The 15,979-nt window shown below is 40.6% G+C and overlaps 1 protein-coding gene across 3 annotated transcripts in view; it reads left to right on the top strand.

The window, feature by feature from the left end:
- COL14A1 (collagen type XIV alpha 1 chain) overlaps positions 1 to 9,997 on the top strand; it is a 232,589-nt gene extending 222,592 nt beyond the window's left edge. For 2 of the 3 annotated variants that reach the window (XM_081214278.1, XM_081214277.1), the window contains exons 46-48: positions 5,595 to 5,672; positions 7,353 to 7,508; positions 9,133 to 9,997. In XM_081214278.1, the coding sequence (XP_081070404.1) occupies positions 5,595 to 5,672; positions 7,353 to 7,508; positions 9,133 to 9,212 (314 nt within the window). In that variant the 3' untranslated portion in view covers positions 9,213 to 9,997. Of the gene's footprint in view, positions 1 to 5,594; positions 5,673 to 7,352; positions 7,509 to 8,315 lie in introns of all 3 variants that reach the window. The other variant, XM_081214279.1, reaches the window with a different exon arrangement.
- Positions 9,998 to 15,979: the final 5,982 nt, after the last annotated feature.

Raw genomic sequence — 15,979 nt, forward strand, 5'->3', positions numbered from 1 at the left:
AGTGTTTTGGTTAAGTGTATAGGCCTCAGAATCAACCTGCCTATGTTGAAATCTTGGCTCTGTTACTTACTAGCTAAGGACAAATGACTTAACCTTTCTGAATCACAGGCCTCTTTTAAGGTTAAGAGTAGTGCCTGCTATCTTGGTTCTTGTGAAGACTAAGTGAGTTTATACATATAAAGCATCTAGCATTCAAAACCTGGTGAGGCCATTTATAGGAATAGCTGACACACCAACTGGTCACATTCTTGGTTTGTCAAAATCTGCAATCAGACCTTGTATTTCATTCATTCATCATATTTCTTGAGTGACTAATATGTGCCTGGTACTAGGAATATAATGATGAACTAGAACAAACATGTCTCTGCCTTAGTACATCTGTAAAAGAAAATAGTGGAGGGTCAGTGTTAGATTAGTAGTAAGGGAGAATCAGGTAGCCCTGTTGTGGTTTCTAATGAGACTTTTAAAAAAGAAAGAATATGACAAATATACCACTCTACTGAGGGATGTTGATAATGGCGGAGGCCATGCAAGTGTAGGGGGTGGGGATATTCGGGAACTCTCTCTACTTTCTATTCAGTATTGTTGTGATCATAAGACTGCTCTAAAAAAGTAAAGTCTAGGGTTCCCTGGTGGCACAGTGGTTGATAGTCCGCCTGCCGATGCAGGGGACACGGGTTCGTGCCCTGGCCCGGGAGGATCCCACGTGCCGCGGAGCGGTTGGGCCCGTGAGCCATGGCCTCTGGGCCTGTGCGTCCGGAGCCTGTGCTCTGCGGCGGGAGAGGCCACAACAGTGAGAGGCCCGCGTACAGCAAAAGGAAAAAACAAAACTTTGAAAAAAAAAAAAAAAAAAAAGTAAAGTCTATTTTAAAAGTTTCAAAAAAGAAAGAAAGAAGAGAGTAAGATCTTAAAATTTTAATGAGAGTAAGATCTAAGAGAGTAGATCATAAAAATTCTCGTTAAAAAAGAAAAAAGAATGAACAAATTAATAGAAAAGATTTTATTCTATTCTAAATATTTTTGGTAACTCCACAGAAAACTAAGGATATTTTAATCTTAGCTAAATCATATTTTTAGTAAGTTAGATCTTCATTTATATCAGCTATGCTCAATTTTTAAAAAAATTGTATTTATTTATTTTTGGCTGTGTTGGGTCTTCGTTGCTGCACGCGGGCTTTCTCTAGTTGCAGTGAGTGGGGGCTACTCTTCATTGTGGTGCACGGGCTTCTCATTGCAGTGGCTTCTCTTGTTGTGAACACAGGTTCTGGGCACACGGGCTTCAGTATTTGTAGCGTGTGGGCTCAGTAGTTGTGGCTCGCAGGCTTTAGAGTGCAGGCTCAGTAGTTGTGGAGCACAGGCTTAGTTGCTCCGCAGCATGTGGGATCTTCCTGGACCAGGGCTCAAACCCGTGTCCCCTGCATTGGCAGGTGTACTCTCAACCACTGCACCACCAGGGAAGTCCCTATGCTCATTTTTTTTTAAATGACAGAAACTTAAATTTAATTGGAGTCCATGATACTCATCTCTAAATGATGCTAGTACTTAATATTGCCACATAAGGAACTTGTCAGAAAAAAACAGTTTTCACAAAAGCCAGGCATGTGAAAGTAAAAGCAGAGTTCCAGCCTAAGAAATTTCTTTTTTGATCCTTCAAAGGTCATGCTTGCCTTTTAACAGTCAGCTGCATTTTGGTTCAGTTAGGCTTCCAGTATTTACTGGACACCTACTATGTGTGAGATTGTGCTTGGATCTGACACTAGAGTAATAAATAAGGCATGGTCCCTGCAGTCATCAGGCTCATGGTGCCAGGCGAAATGAACATGAGAACAAGCAATGCAAGGGGATAAGAGCCAAAGGAGGCACAGGTAATACGGAAGCAAATCATTCATTCATTCATTCATTTGTTCATTCAGTAAATATTTGTGGGTTAGGTACTATGTGGAAGGCACCGTAGAAATGTGGGGGATGTAGCCATGATGGAGATAGATAATCCTTGAATTTGTTGTGCTTCTGCCTGTTGTGGTTGTAAAGAAGCTTTGAGTTGAGTCTTTAAGAATGAGGAGTATTTATAGAGACACCCAAGGTGGAAAGGGTATTTCAGGAGGGAATATCCTGTGAACTCAGGAGTTCTCATGTCTCGTGGAAAGGATGATGGTACTTAGCTCTGGTGACTCCATCTCAGCACCAAATGGCCCCACCTTGGACCCTCACCAAAGAGATGTATGAGGGAGCCCTTATTATGGGCGATGACTGCATTTTGTCTGTAATGAATGACTATGCCCAGACTTTATTGTCATTTCATGGACAGTCACAGGCTGACATTTTAGAACATTTGATTTCCTTCCTTTTAATTACAGCCTACAAGGCTTATCAAAAGTATATCCAGTTCTATTCTTAGAGATCTGAGGTCTCTAAGCTTAGCCTTCAATTTCAGTCCTCATCTTAGGTACTTAAATAGTGGTTTTTTTTTTTTTTTTTTTTACTCAATTTATGTATGTATGTATGTATATATGTATTTATTTTTGGCTGCTTTGGGTCTTCGTTTTCACGCGGGCTTTCTCTAGTTGGGGCGAGCGGGGGCTACTCTTTGTTGCGGTGCGCAGGCTTCTCATTGTGGTGGCTTCTCTTGTTGCAGAGCACGGGCTCTAGGCTCGCAGGCTTCAGTAGTTGTGGCACACGGGCTCAGTAGTTGTGGCTCACAGGCTCTGGAGCACAGGCTCAGTAGTTGTGGCGCACGGGCTTAGTTGCTCTGTGGCATATGGGATCTTCCCAGACCAGGGCTCGAACCCATGTCCCCTGCATTGGCAGGCGGATTCTCAACCACTGGGCCACCAGGGAAGTCCCTTAAATGGTGTTTTTTAACATGTTTTCTTCATTCCAAAAGAAAGATTTATCGGTTGTCATGGACCTGAGTATTCCTTCAGTCTGAGAAACATAAGTGAAGACATAGACAAATATTGATATATTGGCCTACATGTAGTTGGAACATTTCATAACTTCAAGGATAAGGAAATCTAAAATTCTCTGTTAATATATAACTACATCCTTAAAGGCTTTCTTTTTTTTTTCTTTTTTTCTTTTAAGGCATCTTGAGGGGCTGGAATATTCTTTTGAGGACCTTCCTCTCTTACTTTGACTTGTATTGCAGATAATAACAAATGCCACTTGCTTTTCTCTACATAAGTAGAAAATTAAAACAACCAGATGTTCTATTCCCCAGTCTTCCCCACCTTTTGCTTTCTTTGTGAATAAGCAAAGGATAGGTCAGGAAACTCTTATCAGGGGCTTATTCCCAAGGATACTGTCCTGGATGTCATCTTCAGCCTACGTCTTCCACTTGTGGAGAATCCCCGAGAAGCCATGTCCTTACCATTGATCCTTAGGTACTGTAAGGTCACGGGAGACCTCTGAGTCACTGTGCATTTAATCATGCAGACTGCTGTTAGTCATCAGTGTATTTTCTTGTGTTCTAATTCTTTAAAAATCAGTGGTTCCCTGTGGGGAAAGCAACTGCAACTCCCACAGAAGAAGAGGCTATTTCTGCTAAATTTCCAGATGCACGTTAGGGCACAATTGTTCGCAAGTGAGGGAGCATCTACCTCCTATTAAAAACAGTACTCACAGGACTTCTCTGGTGGCACAGTAGTTAAGAATCTGACTGCCAATGCAGGGGACACAGGTTTGAGCCCTGGTTCAGGAAGATCCCACATGCTGCGGAGCAACTAAGCCCGTGCGCCACAACTACTGAGCCCACGTGCCACAACTACTGAAGCCTGCACGCCTAGAGCCCGTGCTCCGCAACAAGAGAAGCCACTACAATGAGAATCCCACGCACCACAATGAAGCGTAGCCTCCGCTCGCTGCAACTAGAGAAAGCCCACACGCAGCAACGAAGACCCAACACAGCCAAAAATAAAACAAATAAATAAAAAGCAAAAAAAGAAAAGTACCCACTCCAATTATTACCCGGTTAGCTAAACTAGTAGCTATTTGGGTAACGCCCAGTAGACGTACTCATGGTGATTTTCTGTCTGAACAACTTGATTTAGCAATTGAGCATTAGATGTTGGCTTGTCTGAGTAAGTTATGTGATTTTTAAACTCAGATATGATTGTAGTTTTACTTTTGAGAAATAACTCTCTTCCTGTCAGTTCCTAGGAGAAGAGTGAGTCTCAGAACAGGAGGTCAGAGGCTCGGTGGTCAGTACTCTGCCCTCTTCCTGCAGTACTGGTCTTTTGTGAGCTCAGAAAACACCACCAAGGCCACATGCAATAGGCATGGATGTTAGGAAAGCATTGAGGTGGATGGAGCAGCCCTGAGGACCGCTAACAAGGAAGAAGGGCTTTTTGAAAGGTGACGGGTATACCTTGATCCAAGAGGTGGTCAACAAGGAACACAGCAGACATCAAAACTTCAAACGAAAGGATAATCAGTATATGTGCAGTGTAGAAAAAAACTGCTATTCCCAGAGCAAATACTACATCAATACCTTTCTTTCTGGAACTTACAAACCAAGATGTTAAAAGTGATTATTTTCTAGGACTGGAGTCCTTGCTTTTTGTATCTTCTAATTTGCCTACAGTGAATATGTATTGCACTTAGAATGGAAAAAAAAAGTTATTTGTAAGTTTAAACACTTTAGATCACTTGCATGCCTGCTGCCTATCAAATTATTTTCCTTTATTTATGTTCCCTCCTAGGCTTTGCCAGTTCACACATAAGTTCTTTGTAATTGCGAAGAGATGTAGTTCTGCATTCTATTATTTCAAAGTATTGTTGTACATGGAAAACAGATACTAGAGACTTTCTGTGATGCAAGCCAGGGTAACCCAGACCCAAGTCTGATTCTTCTCTCTGTCTGATGAATCGGGCCTCAATATAGCATGCTGTCACCTGTTCAGCAGTCTTGTGATACAACCCATTTGGAAGATGAGGTGTCAGAGCATGAATTTCTCTGTTTTTCTGCCTGTAAAAATGTATAGTTTGTTAACAACACCATAAATTATTTGGAATAAGAAGTTTGTTCAGTGGAAAAGAAACATGAATAGGTTTAGATTTTTATGGGGCTGAATCAGCCAAATCAAACACAGGCTGTCCTGAAGCTTCCAAGTTTTTAATGGAAACTCACGCTCTTTAGAAATTTGCTGCCTAATTATAATTCATGCCTTTTGCAGATACATTACAGGGTGGACCAAAAGGAAAATGTTAGATATGTCCACTTGTGATTTCTATTGTGTTACTCATGGAGTGCCAACTGCATACGTCCAATGGCCTGGTGCGTGCAAAGTCACAGGCCAGATCCCTGCAGGCTGAGCCACTTCAGTGGGAGGGAGGCCGATAAACTTGCAGTATTACAAATACAGAGGACAAGCTCAGATACAGAGCCAGCCTTCTGTATGTGGTTGTGCAGAAGTCACCAGTGTCAGGATTCAATTTAAAAGTCCCATGATAACCATAACCCTAAATCAACCCTCATGATTGTCTTCATCAGCGATGTCCTTTCGAAACCCAGAAAAACAGAACCACCCAGATTTCCTTTTAAGGAGAACTTTCTTTTCTTTTCTTTCTTTCTCTTTTCTTCTTTTTTTGAATAGGTTTAACTGGTGTGAAGGGAGATAAAGGAAATCCAGGCATTGGAACCCAAGGTCCAAGAGGCCCCCCTGGGCCAGCAGGTAACTCTTCCTACCTAATAGGAAACTGCAAGATGGAAATCCTAAATCTTTATATTCACTTGACATTGCAGGTGAGGCAAATGGCCATATTACATCCTTGTGTCCAACTGGAATGGCTATATTTCTCGTTCCTTTCATTGGAAGGCCAGTTTGTTGGTAACGAACCTCCCAATACACAAGCCCCCAAGGATACAGCATATGCTGGGATCTTATTGGTTGCATGAGTTAGGCTGGGCTAGGCTATGCTGTCGTAACAAATCAATCCCCAATGCTTAGTGGATTGATACTTACGCAAAGTTTGATGTGGGTAGGGTAACTTTCCCCCCATTTTGGAACAAAAGGCCTTGAGGAGAAAGATAAAGGAGGCATATCAACTTCTTGAATGCAGGATGAAAGATGTCATTTCCAGTCATATTTCACTGGCTGAAACTAGCCATATAGGCCCAGCCGACCTGTAAGGGAGTCTCAAAATCTAGGGGAACGCATGGATATTTGATGAACACTCATAGATTCTGCCACCATGGTCACCTTACTGAATGAGTTTTGTGTAGTTTACTATGTGCTTTTAGAATGGCTTCCAGATGATTATACTCTGTTATTAAAGTTATAAGTTTACAATCCTACTGTATATTTACAATCCCCGTCTTAGCCATATTGAATCAAATGACTTACCGAGTTTTCTTTCCAACCTAATGATGATTTTGGAAAATACCTTTTGTAGGAGAGATTCCTAATGCAATGGATTCACTTTGAGTATAAATACTCCTGTTATTAGAGATTGTATGAGGAACTGATCTAGCTCGTGCCTTACACAGAATGAGTGGTTGGTGAATGTTAATTGAATGAAACTGAATGCATCTGAGAGTCACAACGCTTTTCAAATGTAAGGTGGTACGTGTTCCTAATTTTCATTTTGGTTCTAGTTGAAGAGTTTCATTTCTAGTTGAAAAAGGCCTTCTAAACACTGTTGGAATCCAGGCCTAAAGCAAAACAAAACAAACGCATAAACCAGAAAAATTCCAGACTGACGTACTTCTTAAATTCACAAAAATTTTAATCCCCCTCTCACTTTCACTCAGTGTAAGTTCTCAATTGATTCAAGCTAGCCCAAAGAAATTTTGGATTCGTATATTGGGTCCAATTTCAGAATTCTCATTTTTCTCCTCCAGTATAATTTCTTTCAAATTTAGACTAATTTATTCCAATTATCTGGGGCCATAAACCAGGATAAGTTATAAGGTTGAGATCAAGTTTGTTCATGTGTGTGTGCACATGTATGTGTGTGTGTGTGTGTGTGTGTGCATGGCCATACATTGAATTCATAAGGAACCTGCATTGGGAAACAGAAGCTCCCAAAATAAAACAAGATTGACAGTGGTATGCTCCTTTCCTTTTCATAACCAGGAGGTGATTAAAAAAAAAAAGACTACATCTTGCTTTCTGGTTTCCTGAGCTGATTGAAAGCATTGACCTCCAGGAGAACATGTGATTGAAGTATGATCCTCTGTCCAGGAAATCCAGTTCAGGAATAGAACTCAATGAGTAGAGAGAGGTAGATCACCCTAGTTGTTAAGATGTGTAATATGGCTTCTTGTAAGAGTTAGTTTACTTCTTGGTAGTCTGAAAACTCACCCTGTGATGATAAAAGACCAACTGTTTTCATTGGTGGGTACTTCGTAGGACCTTCCGGGGAAAGTCGACCAGGAAGCCCTGGACCCCCTGGCTCTCCTGGACCAAGGGGTCCACCAGGTCACTTGGGGGTGCCTGGACCACAAGGTCCTTCTGGCCAGCCTGGATACTGCGACCCCTCTTCATGTTCTGCCTACAGCGTAGGAGGTAAGTGTCAGCCCTTGTGGGCTTTGAGCAATGTCTTACTATGCTTAGTATCATAATGGTGAGGGTGCTATAAAAGCAGACCTATTATGGGCAGGAAGCAGAGCTTGAATTGCTCACTACCTTTTAAATTATCCAGAGGCATCTTCTGTAAAGTACAAATTAATATAGAGGTTACCCCTGAAGAGGACATTTAAAATAATACCACATCTAAGTCTTCCTTGCTTCCAAACGGCGATCCACACAGATTTGGCCTCTGACCTCATATCTGATCATTGAGGGACATGTTTGAACATTCTTTGGGGCCTCTCATTCTGTGTTATTTCTATGGTGTGGCCATGAAGTCCTCTAACGTTTTTCTCTTGTTTTGGGGAAACCTCAAACTTAGAACTTTCCCCGTAATTAGGAGAGCCCTGGAGATACTGTTGGGTGACATCCTGCCCACCGCATGCATTTGAGGTCACCAAGGATTATTTTAAGAAACAAAAGTGGCCATGCTGTCCTTGCCTCTTACTAACTACTAGACTGAGATTCTGAAAAGATTATGCTTCCTGAAAACATCTGTGGTCTGCATGCTGGAGGGTTGTGTAATGGGACATTGTCTAACATAGTCACACTTGGAAGCATCAAGAGAGAGGTTCAAAGACTGCTTTGGGGCAATGAGCTTATTAGCCAATGAATTTAAAGTTTCTGCTTTAGAAGAAATTTAACCTTATTTGCCAGAGGGACTGGTCAAAGTTTTGCTGATGTGTTTTTCTCTGTTCATCTCTTCCCTCCCCGTTCTCTCAAATATCCCTGTCCCTTATTAAGAGCTGATCCCTTACAATGATTACCAGCACTGATGTGGAACTCCTCCACTGATTACATTGGCCTGGGCAATTGGCTGCAGATACAGAACTGTCCTGTTGACCACCACCCATCTCCTGCCCCTAACAATGGGCACTCTGTTTCCCTGCCTCACCTGCTTCCCCACCCGCCCACTGTCACATTTCTTGCCCTCCCTGCTCCAAACACATGCAATGATAAGACTGGAACTTAACCAAATCACATGTGTCAGTTGTTATAGAAACTGCTCCATATCAGCCTGAGCATAGGTATAAGATTGTCTACCAAAACTTATCCCAAGCTTCCCTAGGTGAAGGCCCAGGAATAGTTACTTAAATGTGTCTTCTCCTCTTTCCTGTACCCACACAAATTGCTGGGCATCTTTCTCCCTGACCACGCTACTATCCATTCTTCCTCTGATCACCACCCCTCCCTACTGCACCCTGGTGTTGGACTTCTAACACGAGATTGGTTTTTAAAATTTATTTTTCTTTCATCATTCTGCTGATATTTCAGGGTTTCTTTTGTAAATAAAACATGTAATATTTAAGCAGTTGGCTGTGATTCTAGTTTCCTAATAATTTCTGCAGTATATCTGTACCTTCCCTTCTTTCACTAACCATCTGAAACCTCCTGGGAAAGGTGCAAGCAGTGTGGTGGGTAAAGGTAGCTACTACTTTCTACCCAAGCAGGATATCTCTGTACTTTAGAGACCATGTCTCTATGGACCCATATAAGGGGAGGATATCAATTTATGGTTCCTGGGTTCTATCAAGTCCCCACCCCCGCTCTTCCTCTCTAGTTCCCCATCCTGATCAGCCAGAATTCACCCCTGTCCAAGATGAGCTGGAAGCCATGGAGCTGTGGGGCTCTGGGATCTGATAGTCTCAGGAGAACTTGGAGGACCAACCGCAAAAGCTCCTAAAAGGCAACTTAAGCAAGAAGAATGTCATTATGTGGTTTGTATGCTACCTTTGGGGGGGGCTCATTTCACCAGCCTACATCTCCTCCTTGGATATTGTTAATAATATTGTTTTATTGACAAAAAGTATGTTTTAAAAAATTCCCCTTAATCCATGACACCATAGGATTGATTTCTCTTTGTTGTTTTAACGGCATGCTCAAAGAAAAATTGGCCAAGAAGTTTGAACTCTGGAATCTTTTCTGTGTTAGATGACCTCAAGTCCTAAAATGCAACAAGACAGATATGACTGTCTTTGAGGAAAATGGGGTCCCAGCAGAGCAGAAATTCAAAGGGACTCGAAGATTATGCTGTCTATCCTTATCCCCTCTAGGAATGACCTTGCTGAAAAGAAAGAAGGGACATGATTGGAGAAACTACCTCTTGCTAAATTGATCTGTCCAACTCTGAGATCACTTGGTAACTAGCTCCACTGGTATCCAAGAATATGTGTTAGAATATAACCTTTCTGAATTTGGTGATTGTAAAAATAGATTTAGTTTTTTCAGTGGCTTTTGACACGTAAAATAATGACTTTCCACTGATTGTGATGGGAAAAGATCCAATTTTGATGAACAATTTATCCAACAGTATGTTCCAGAGCTTGCCCTCCTTAACCACATGGATTACCTTTGTACATGCAGATATATTTTTGCAAACCTATTTCCATTCTTTTTTTTTAAGCAAATAAAAATTTTAAACAATGTATGTGGATTGTTTTTATTTTATTCCATTTCTATATGTCACCTTAAACTTTTGTAGTCTTGGCTTAGGTTTAACCAGAAAAATGACAGCTGCCTACCTTTAGACACTCATTCAAACATTCATTCATTCATTCATTCATTCTGAGTGTGGTAGGACACTTAACAGAAAAAGGCAGTTGACTTGAGTCTAACAGACTGACAGAATTCTATTATTCATTTATAACCTACCAGACAGCAATGACTGTGAAAATGTAAGACTGATGCTAAATAAATGTTTGCCTAAAGAACTTATCTTTTGGTTTTAAGAAAAGCCTGAAAAACTCTAGAAGACAAAGAAGAAATGAGGTTGAATCTAATAGATTCTAACTTCTAAACTATAATTTTTCTTTTGCTCATAAAGGAAAACACTAGGTGTTTGAAAAAGATTTGGGTTCTATTAATTGTTTGTGGAAAATAGAAATGAAAGAAAACCATAAACTGAACGTATATTCCTTTTCCTCTGTAGCATCTCCCTAATAACAGGTAACTGTGAGAAGTAGAGATGGGGTCATTTATCACCAGAAGCTGGATTCTTCCTGGATCAGGAAAGTCTCTTGAGCTTCTTTGGGTCCCCTCACCACACAGATTGGTTTAAGACCTTCCCATCCAAAGTATTCAAACAAAAGGGTCTATGTGTGCCTTTGGGGATCCAGGTAAACATAAATATATTTTTTGCTGCCTTTGCAAGAAATGAAAGAAGACAGTGAGCGGATAACAACAGTGGTTCCCTTTTAGTTATGGCACATGCTTCCACATGTAGAAAGCAGGACTAATGAGGAGGAAAGCTTGCACAAGATTGAATGACCCAGAATCACCTGAGAGAACTCTTTAAATGACTGGGGTGTGTCACTAGTCATAGCATTCCCTTGTATCTCAGATTTCTTGGTCTTCAACAAGTGAGTAGAGAGGATAGTCTGTATGCGTTAGTGTTTGGCCCTTGGAAATGCAAAGACTACTTATGTCACTCAGAAGACCTTCAAAGTTTGATTTAAATGGTGAAGTATAAACCACTAGTGGTTCTAGTCCATTCATATTCTTTTTTTAAAAATACATTTATTTATTTATTTATTTTTGGCTGTGTTGGGTCTTCATTGCTGCGCACTGGCTTTCTTTAGTTGCGGTGAGCGGGGGGCTAGCTTTGTTGTGGTGCGCGGGCTTCTCATTGTGGTGGCTTCTCTTGTTGCGGAGCACAGGCTTTACGCGTATGGGATTCAGTTGTTGTGGCACATGGGCTCAGTAGTTGTGGCTCATGGGCTCTAGAGTGCAGGGTCAGTAGTTGTGGCGCATGGGCTTAGTTGCTCTGTGGCATGTGGGATCTTCCCGGATCAGGGCTCGAACCCGTGTCCCCTGCATTGGCAGGCAGATTCTTAACCACTGCACCACCAGTGAAGTCCCCATATCATTCTTGAGTTGTGCAAATATACTTGGCTTTGATTTTACTTGGTGATCTAAATTTGTTTATTTAAGCTGTGGGAACATTTCATTAGTTTGGAATTTGTCATCACTTGGACCCAGTTCATGAGATTTTTATTGAGTGAAATGTTCATAATAAAAGGCGTAATTCAAATTCAAGATTTTTATGTTTACAGTACATTGCCTTGTAAAAAAAAGCTTATTTTGAAGTACATTTTTATTGACTTACCTATTTTGGCAGGAATATACTTATATTTTAATTTATAGTTTATATCATTTCTGAAAGTAATAAAGTATCATTTCATAAAAGGACATTACTCCTCAGAATTTTCATCACTTTGGTTAGAAACTCTTGATTTCTAGAATTACAGACTCGGGGCAGAGTGGTTGAAAATTTTAGTTTAGGAGAAAACTGAGCATAAGTCAGAGTTTGGGAGAGTAACAAGGGCTAGAGATATAAATTTAGGAGTCAGGTGCATGTAGGTAGTATTTAAAGGCTATGGAAATGGATGAGATCACCTGGGACATTTCCCTACCTTCTACTATCCCTTTTTCATTTTTGTTTCCACAAGCTCTCCAACCTGGTTTTTCTTATTTTATTTTGAAATGTATCTCTCAGCTAAATATTCTCCAGACTACAGACATAGTGAACTAGTTGCAAAAACCCTTGATGCGTGCTCTCTCTTATTTCTCTATCTTTGGCATGCTTTTTCTTCCACTTGGGAATCCTTCATCTTTGTCCCACCCCAGTTTAAAGGACCTATTTATTTTTGTTTGTTTGTTTGTTTTCACTTTTATTATGAAAAATGTTAAATATATTGAAAAGTAGAGAGACTAGCAAATAAACATATACCATCACCTTTAAAAAATAATTTTTACCATTTGGGCATGTTTGTTTCATAAATTTAAAGTATTTTGATATGAGTTATGGACATCATGACATGTCACCCTTAAACGCTTCAACATGCATCCCTGAAAAACTAGGATATTTTCCTCAAATCCACAATTTCATTATCACACCTTATGAAAGTAACAGTTATTCCATAATAACATTTAATTTCCAACTTCCCTCAGTTGTCCCAAAGAAGTAAAGGACCTACTTTTATTCATATTCACCATTTGAAACTAAGCCAGGTTCCTCTTCCTGTGTGAAGCCTTCTCTGAACCCCACCATCACCACCTGGACAACCTCCATAACCATGACACCGTAGTTCCCTTTTCTAGTGAGTTCTTTAACCTCTTAGCTCCCATTTTACTTGTGTGCATACTTTAAGCGGTCTCAGACTGTCCACAGTGTGCTTAGCACTTAACAGCTGCTCAATAAATGTTTGTAGAGTCATCTCACCGTAGCACAGTTTGATTTATAATCCTAGTCAAATCATATACTCAGTCTACAGTGGGAAAAGTTTCCTCTAGCTATAAGCCAGAACATTTTGGAGACAGCAATAATGCCTAGGAATGAATGATCAGCTTCTTAGAAGCTTGCAAATTCAGATCTATTAAGTATTTCAGAATGTTAAGAAGAGGTATTTAAATCTTGTTTTCCTATACATGTATTCATTCATGTGTTCATGAATTCATCCATCTCTTTGTGCATGCATCCATCCATCTATCAAACTTTTAATTAGTATCTGCCATGGGTTCAGCCACGTATTAGGGTGTAGGGAAAGAAAAGGTGAATATGATGGTGTAGGAGCTTCCTAACTTCTTGCTCTAAGTGGAAGCAGGTAAGGTAATTTGGACAAGATTGTAGAAGATCTATCCCATGATAAAATGTTCAGATTTCTGCCTGAAAGCAATAGGAAGTCAGTAGGGGTCTTTAAGTAGGTAAGTGACCTGATTGGGCTTATTATTTGCAGACACAATTTTTTTTTTTTTCACCGTATGCGGGCCTCTCACCGCTGTGGCCTCTCCTACTGTGGAGCACAGGCTCCGGATGCACAAGCTCAGCAGCCATGGCTCACAGGCCCAGCCGCTCCACGGCACATGGGATCCTCCCAGACTGGGGCACGAACCCACGTCCCCTGCATCAGCAGGCGGACTCTCAACCACTGCACCACCAGGGAAGCCCCCTACAGACACAATTTTTATATAGTGTAAATTTAAGATAGACTGGTGTGGGGAAAGATCAAGAAAAGAAAAAGACATTTAATGAAGACCTCCCACGTATTAGCCTCTATTCTGGATTCCTTATATTAAGTTGATTTCCACAAGTTAGGTAAGTATTCCCTTTTTACAAACTATCAAACACGTAAGGTAAGTAACATGACACACATCCACAGAAGAGGCAAAGAGGGATTCTAACTCTAATTGGTTTGTTCTCGTAGCTCATGACCCCTTCCCTGTATGTACCATGCTGCCTGGTGCAGTAGTTCAGATGACGAGGGCCTGGACCACAGTGGTGCAGTGAGGAATAAGAGGAGGAGAGAGATTTGAGAGCTGATGAGGAGGTATGTACTATGGGCAGAACTTGACTGATGGGATAAGGTTGGGAAATGACAGGCAGAAGGTAAGAATGGCTTCAAGATTGCAAGTTTGGGAGATTGAGTGAGTGGGAATTTCACTGAGTTAGAAACTTGAGGAGGAAGAGAATGATTTTAGAATGGCATGCTGGTTTTGAGCTTTTTCTACTTTTTTTCAGAGTAAGTACAATATTAACGGCAGATAACAACTCAAGAAGGTTGAGACGGTGAAGAATGATTTTGGATGACTAATTTAGTCTGTGACAACCATCAGGACTTAATCCCTTTGGGCCTGTCCCCCAAGAGAAGGGCTGTTCAAATGCAGAATGGAGGTTTCCAAGGTATGAACCAAAATATTTGGTTTAAAAAAAATCATAACTTTTTGTTCTGATTGGCTGTGGCATTGGAAACACTGATGTAAACAGTCCATTTGTGCTAGACAAGCTCAGAGTTCAGAGAATTCCTTTGCCACAAAGTCCTGGTTATTCTCTACTCTCTAGAATAACTCTATCCTTAACAAAAACTAACTACCTGAATATACTTGCAACAGTTTTACATTATTTATCAGACTGAATAATTTGACTAGAAATTTGGCTGACACGAGATGCTTAAATCTATTGATAAATGAAAAAAGCAAGTTGCAGAACAATATGTACAATATTTATCTATTATTCTGTTCATCTATCTGTATTGAAAAATTGGGATGAATAAACTCCAGACACTTAACCAGGCTTACTTCCTGGTTATGGGGTTGTGCAAAGTGTTCATTTCACTTAACTGTTCATGTTTAACATTTCTGTATTGTTTGAAAAATATTTTGCAACAAGCGTGTGCTCTCAGAAACTTTACAGGAAAATCACAGGAGATTTCAGAGTAAAATTCTACTTTACAAAAATAATCTATTACCTTTTTTTTTTTTTTTTTTAAGTTTATTTATTTATTTTTTTAATTAGTTTCTGCTTTATAACAAAGTGAATCAGTCATACATATACATCTGTTCCCACATCCCTTCCCTCATGCATCTCCCTCCCTCCCACCCTCCCCATCCCACCCCTCCAGGCGGTCACAAAGCACCGAGCTGATCTCCCTGTGCTCTGCGGCTGCTTCCCACTATCTATCTACCTTACGTTTGGTAGTGTATACACGTCCATGCCTCTCTTTCGCCTTGTCACAGCCCACCCTTCCCCCTCCCCATATCCTCAAGTCCATTCTCAAGTAGGTCTGCGTCTTCATTCCCGTTTTGCCCCTAGGTTCTTCATGACATTTTTTTTTAAAATTCCGTATATATGTGTTAGCATACGGTATTTGTCTTTCTCTTTCTGACTAACTTCACTCTGTATGACAGACTCTAGGTCTATCCACCTCATTACAAATAGCTCAGTTTCGTTTCTTTTTATGGCTGAGTAATATTCCATTGTATATTACCTTTTTAATAGTCTCATCCTAATGAGTGATGTGAATGAATGAAGAAATATGAGTCAATGATGTTTAGGAAAATGGAGGCAGAGATACTTTTTTTTTTTTTTTTTTGCGGTACACGGGCCTCTCACTGTTGTGGCCTCTCCCGTTGCGGAGCACAGGCTCCGGACGCTCAGGCTCAGCGGCCATGGCTCACGGGCCCAGCCCCTCCGCGGCACGTGGCATCTTCCCAGACCGGGGCACGAACCTGCGTCCCCTGCATCGGCAGGCGGACTCTCATCCACTGCGCCACCAGGGAAGCCCAGGGATACTTTTAAAAGCAGAATAAAAGGGGCAGTAGGAGGGCTGGGATGATTTGCTTGTTTTGGTAGCATATCTAAATGCACAAATGTTAGTAATGATTTACTTTTTTCTCTGCATCTTGCTAAGTAATAAAAAACATACACTGGCATAGATAACCATATTTCATTGTTTGTTTGTTTTTAGAATGTTTAATTGCATTTTATCTTATTGATTAAAAACATTACCATGACCAATGTAGTGAAATTCCATTTTTCTAACCTAACTTAAAAGAAGTTTTATAATGGAATCCAAAGAAGTAAAAATATCTTTTCTTCAGCTCTAAAATGAATTTTGTATGGTAACAAAACA

This window comes from Mesoplodon bidens (genome assembly GCF_964165515.1).
Source record: "Mesoplodon bidens genome assembly, chromosome: 16".
Lineage (NCBI taxonomy): Eukaryota > Metazoa > Chordata > Mammalia > Artiodactyla > Ziphiidae > Mesoplodon > Mesoplodon bidens.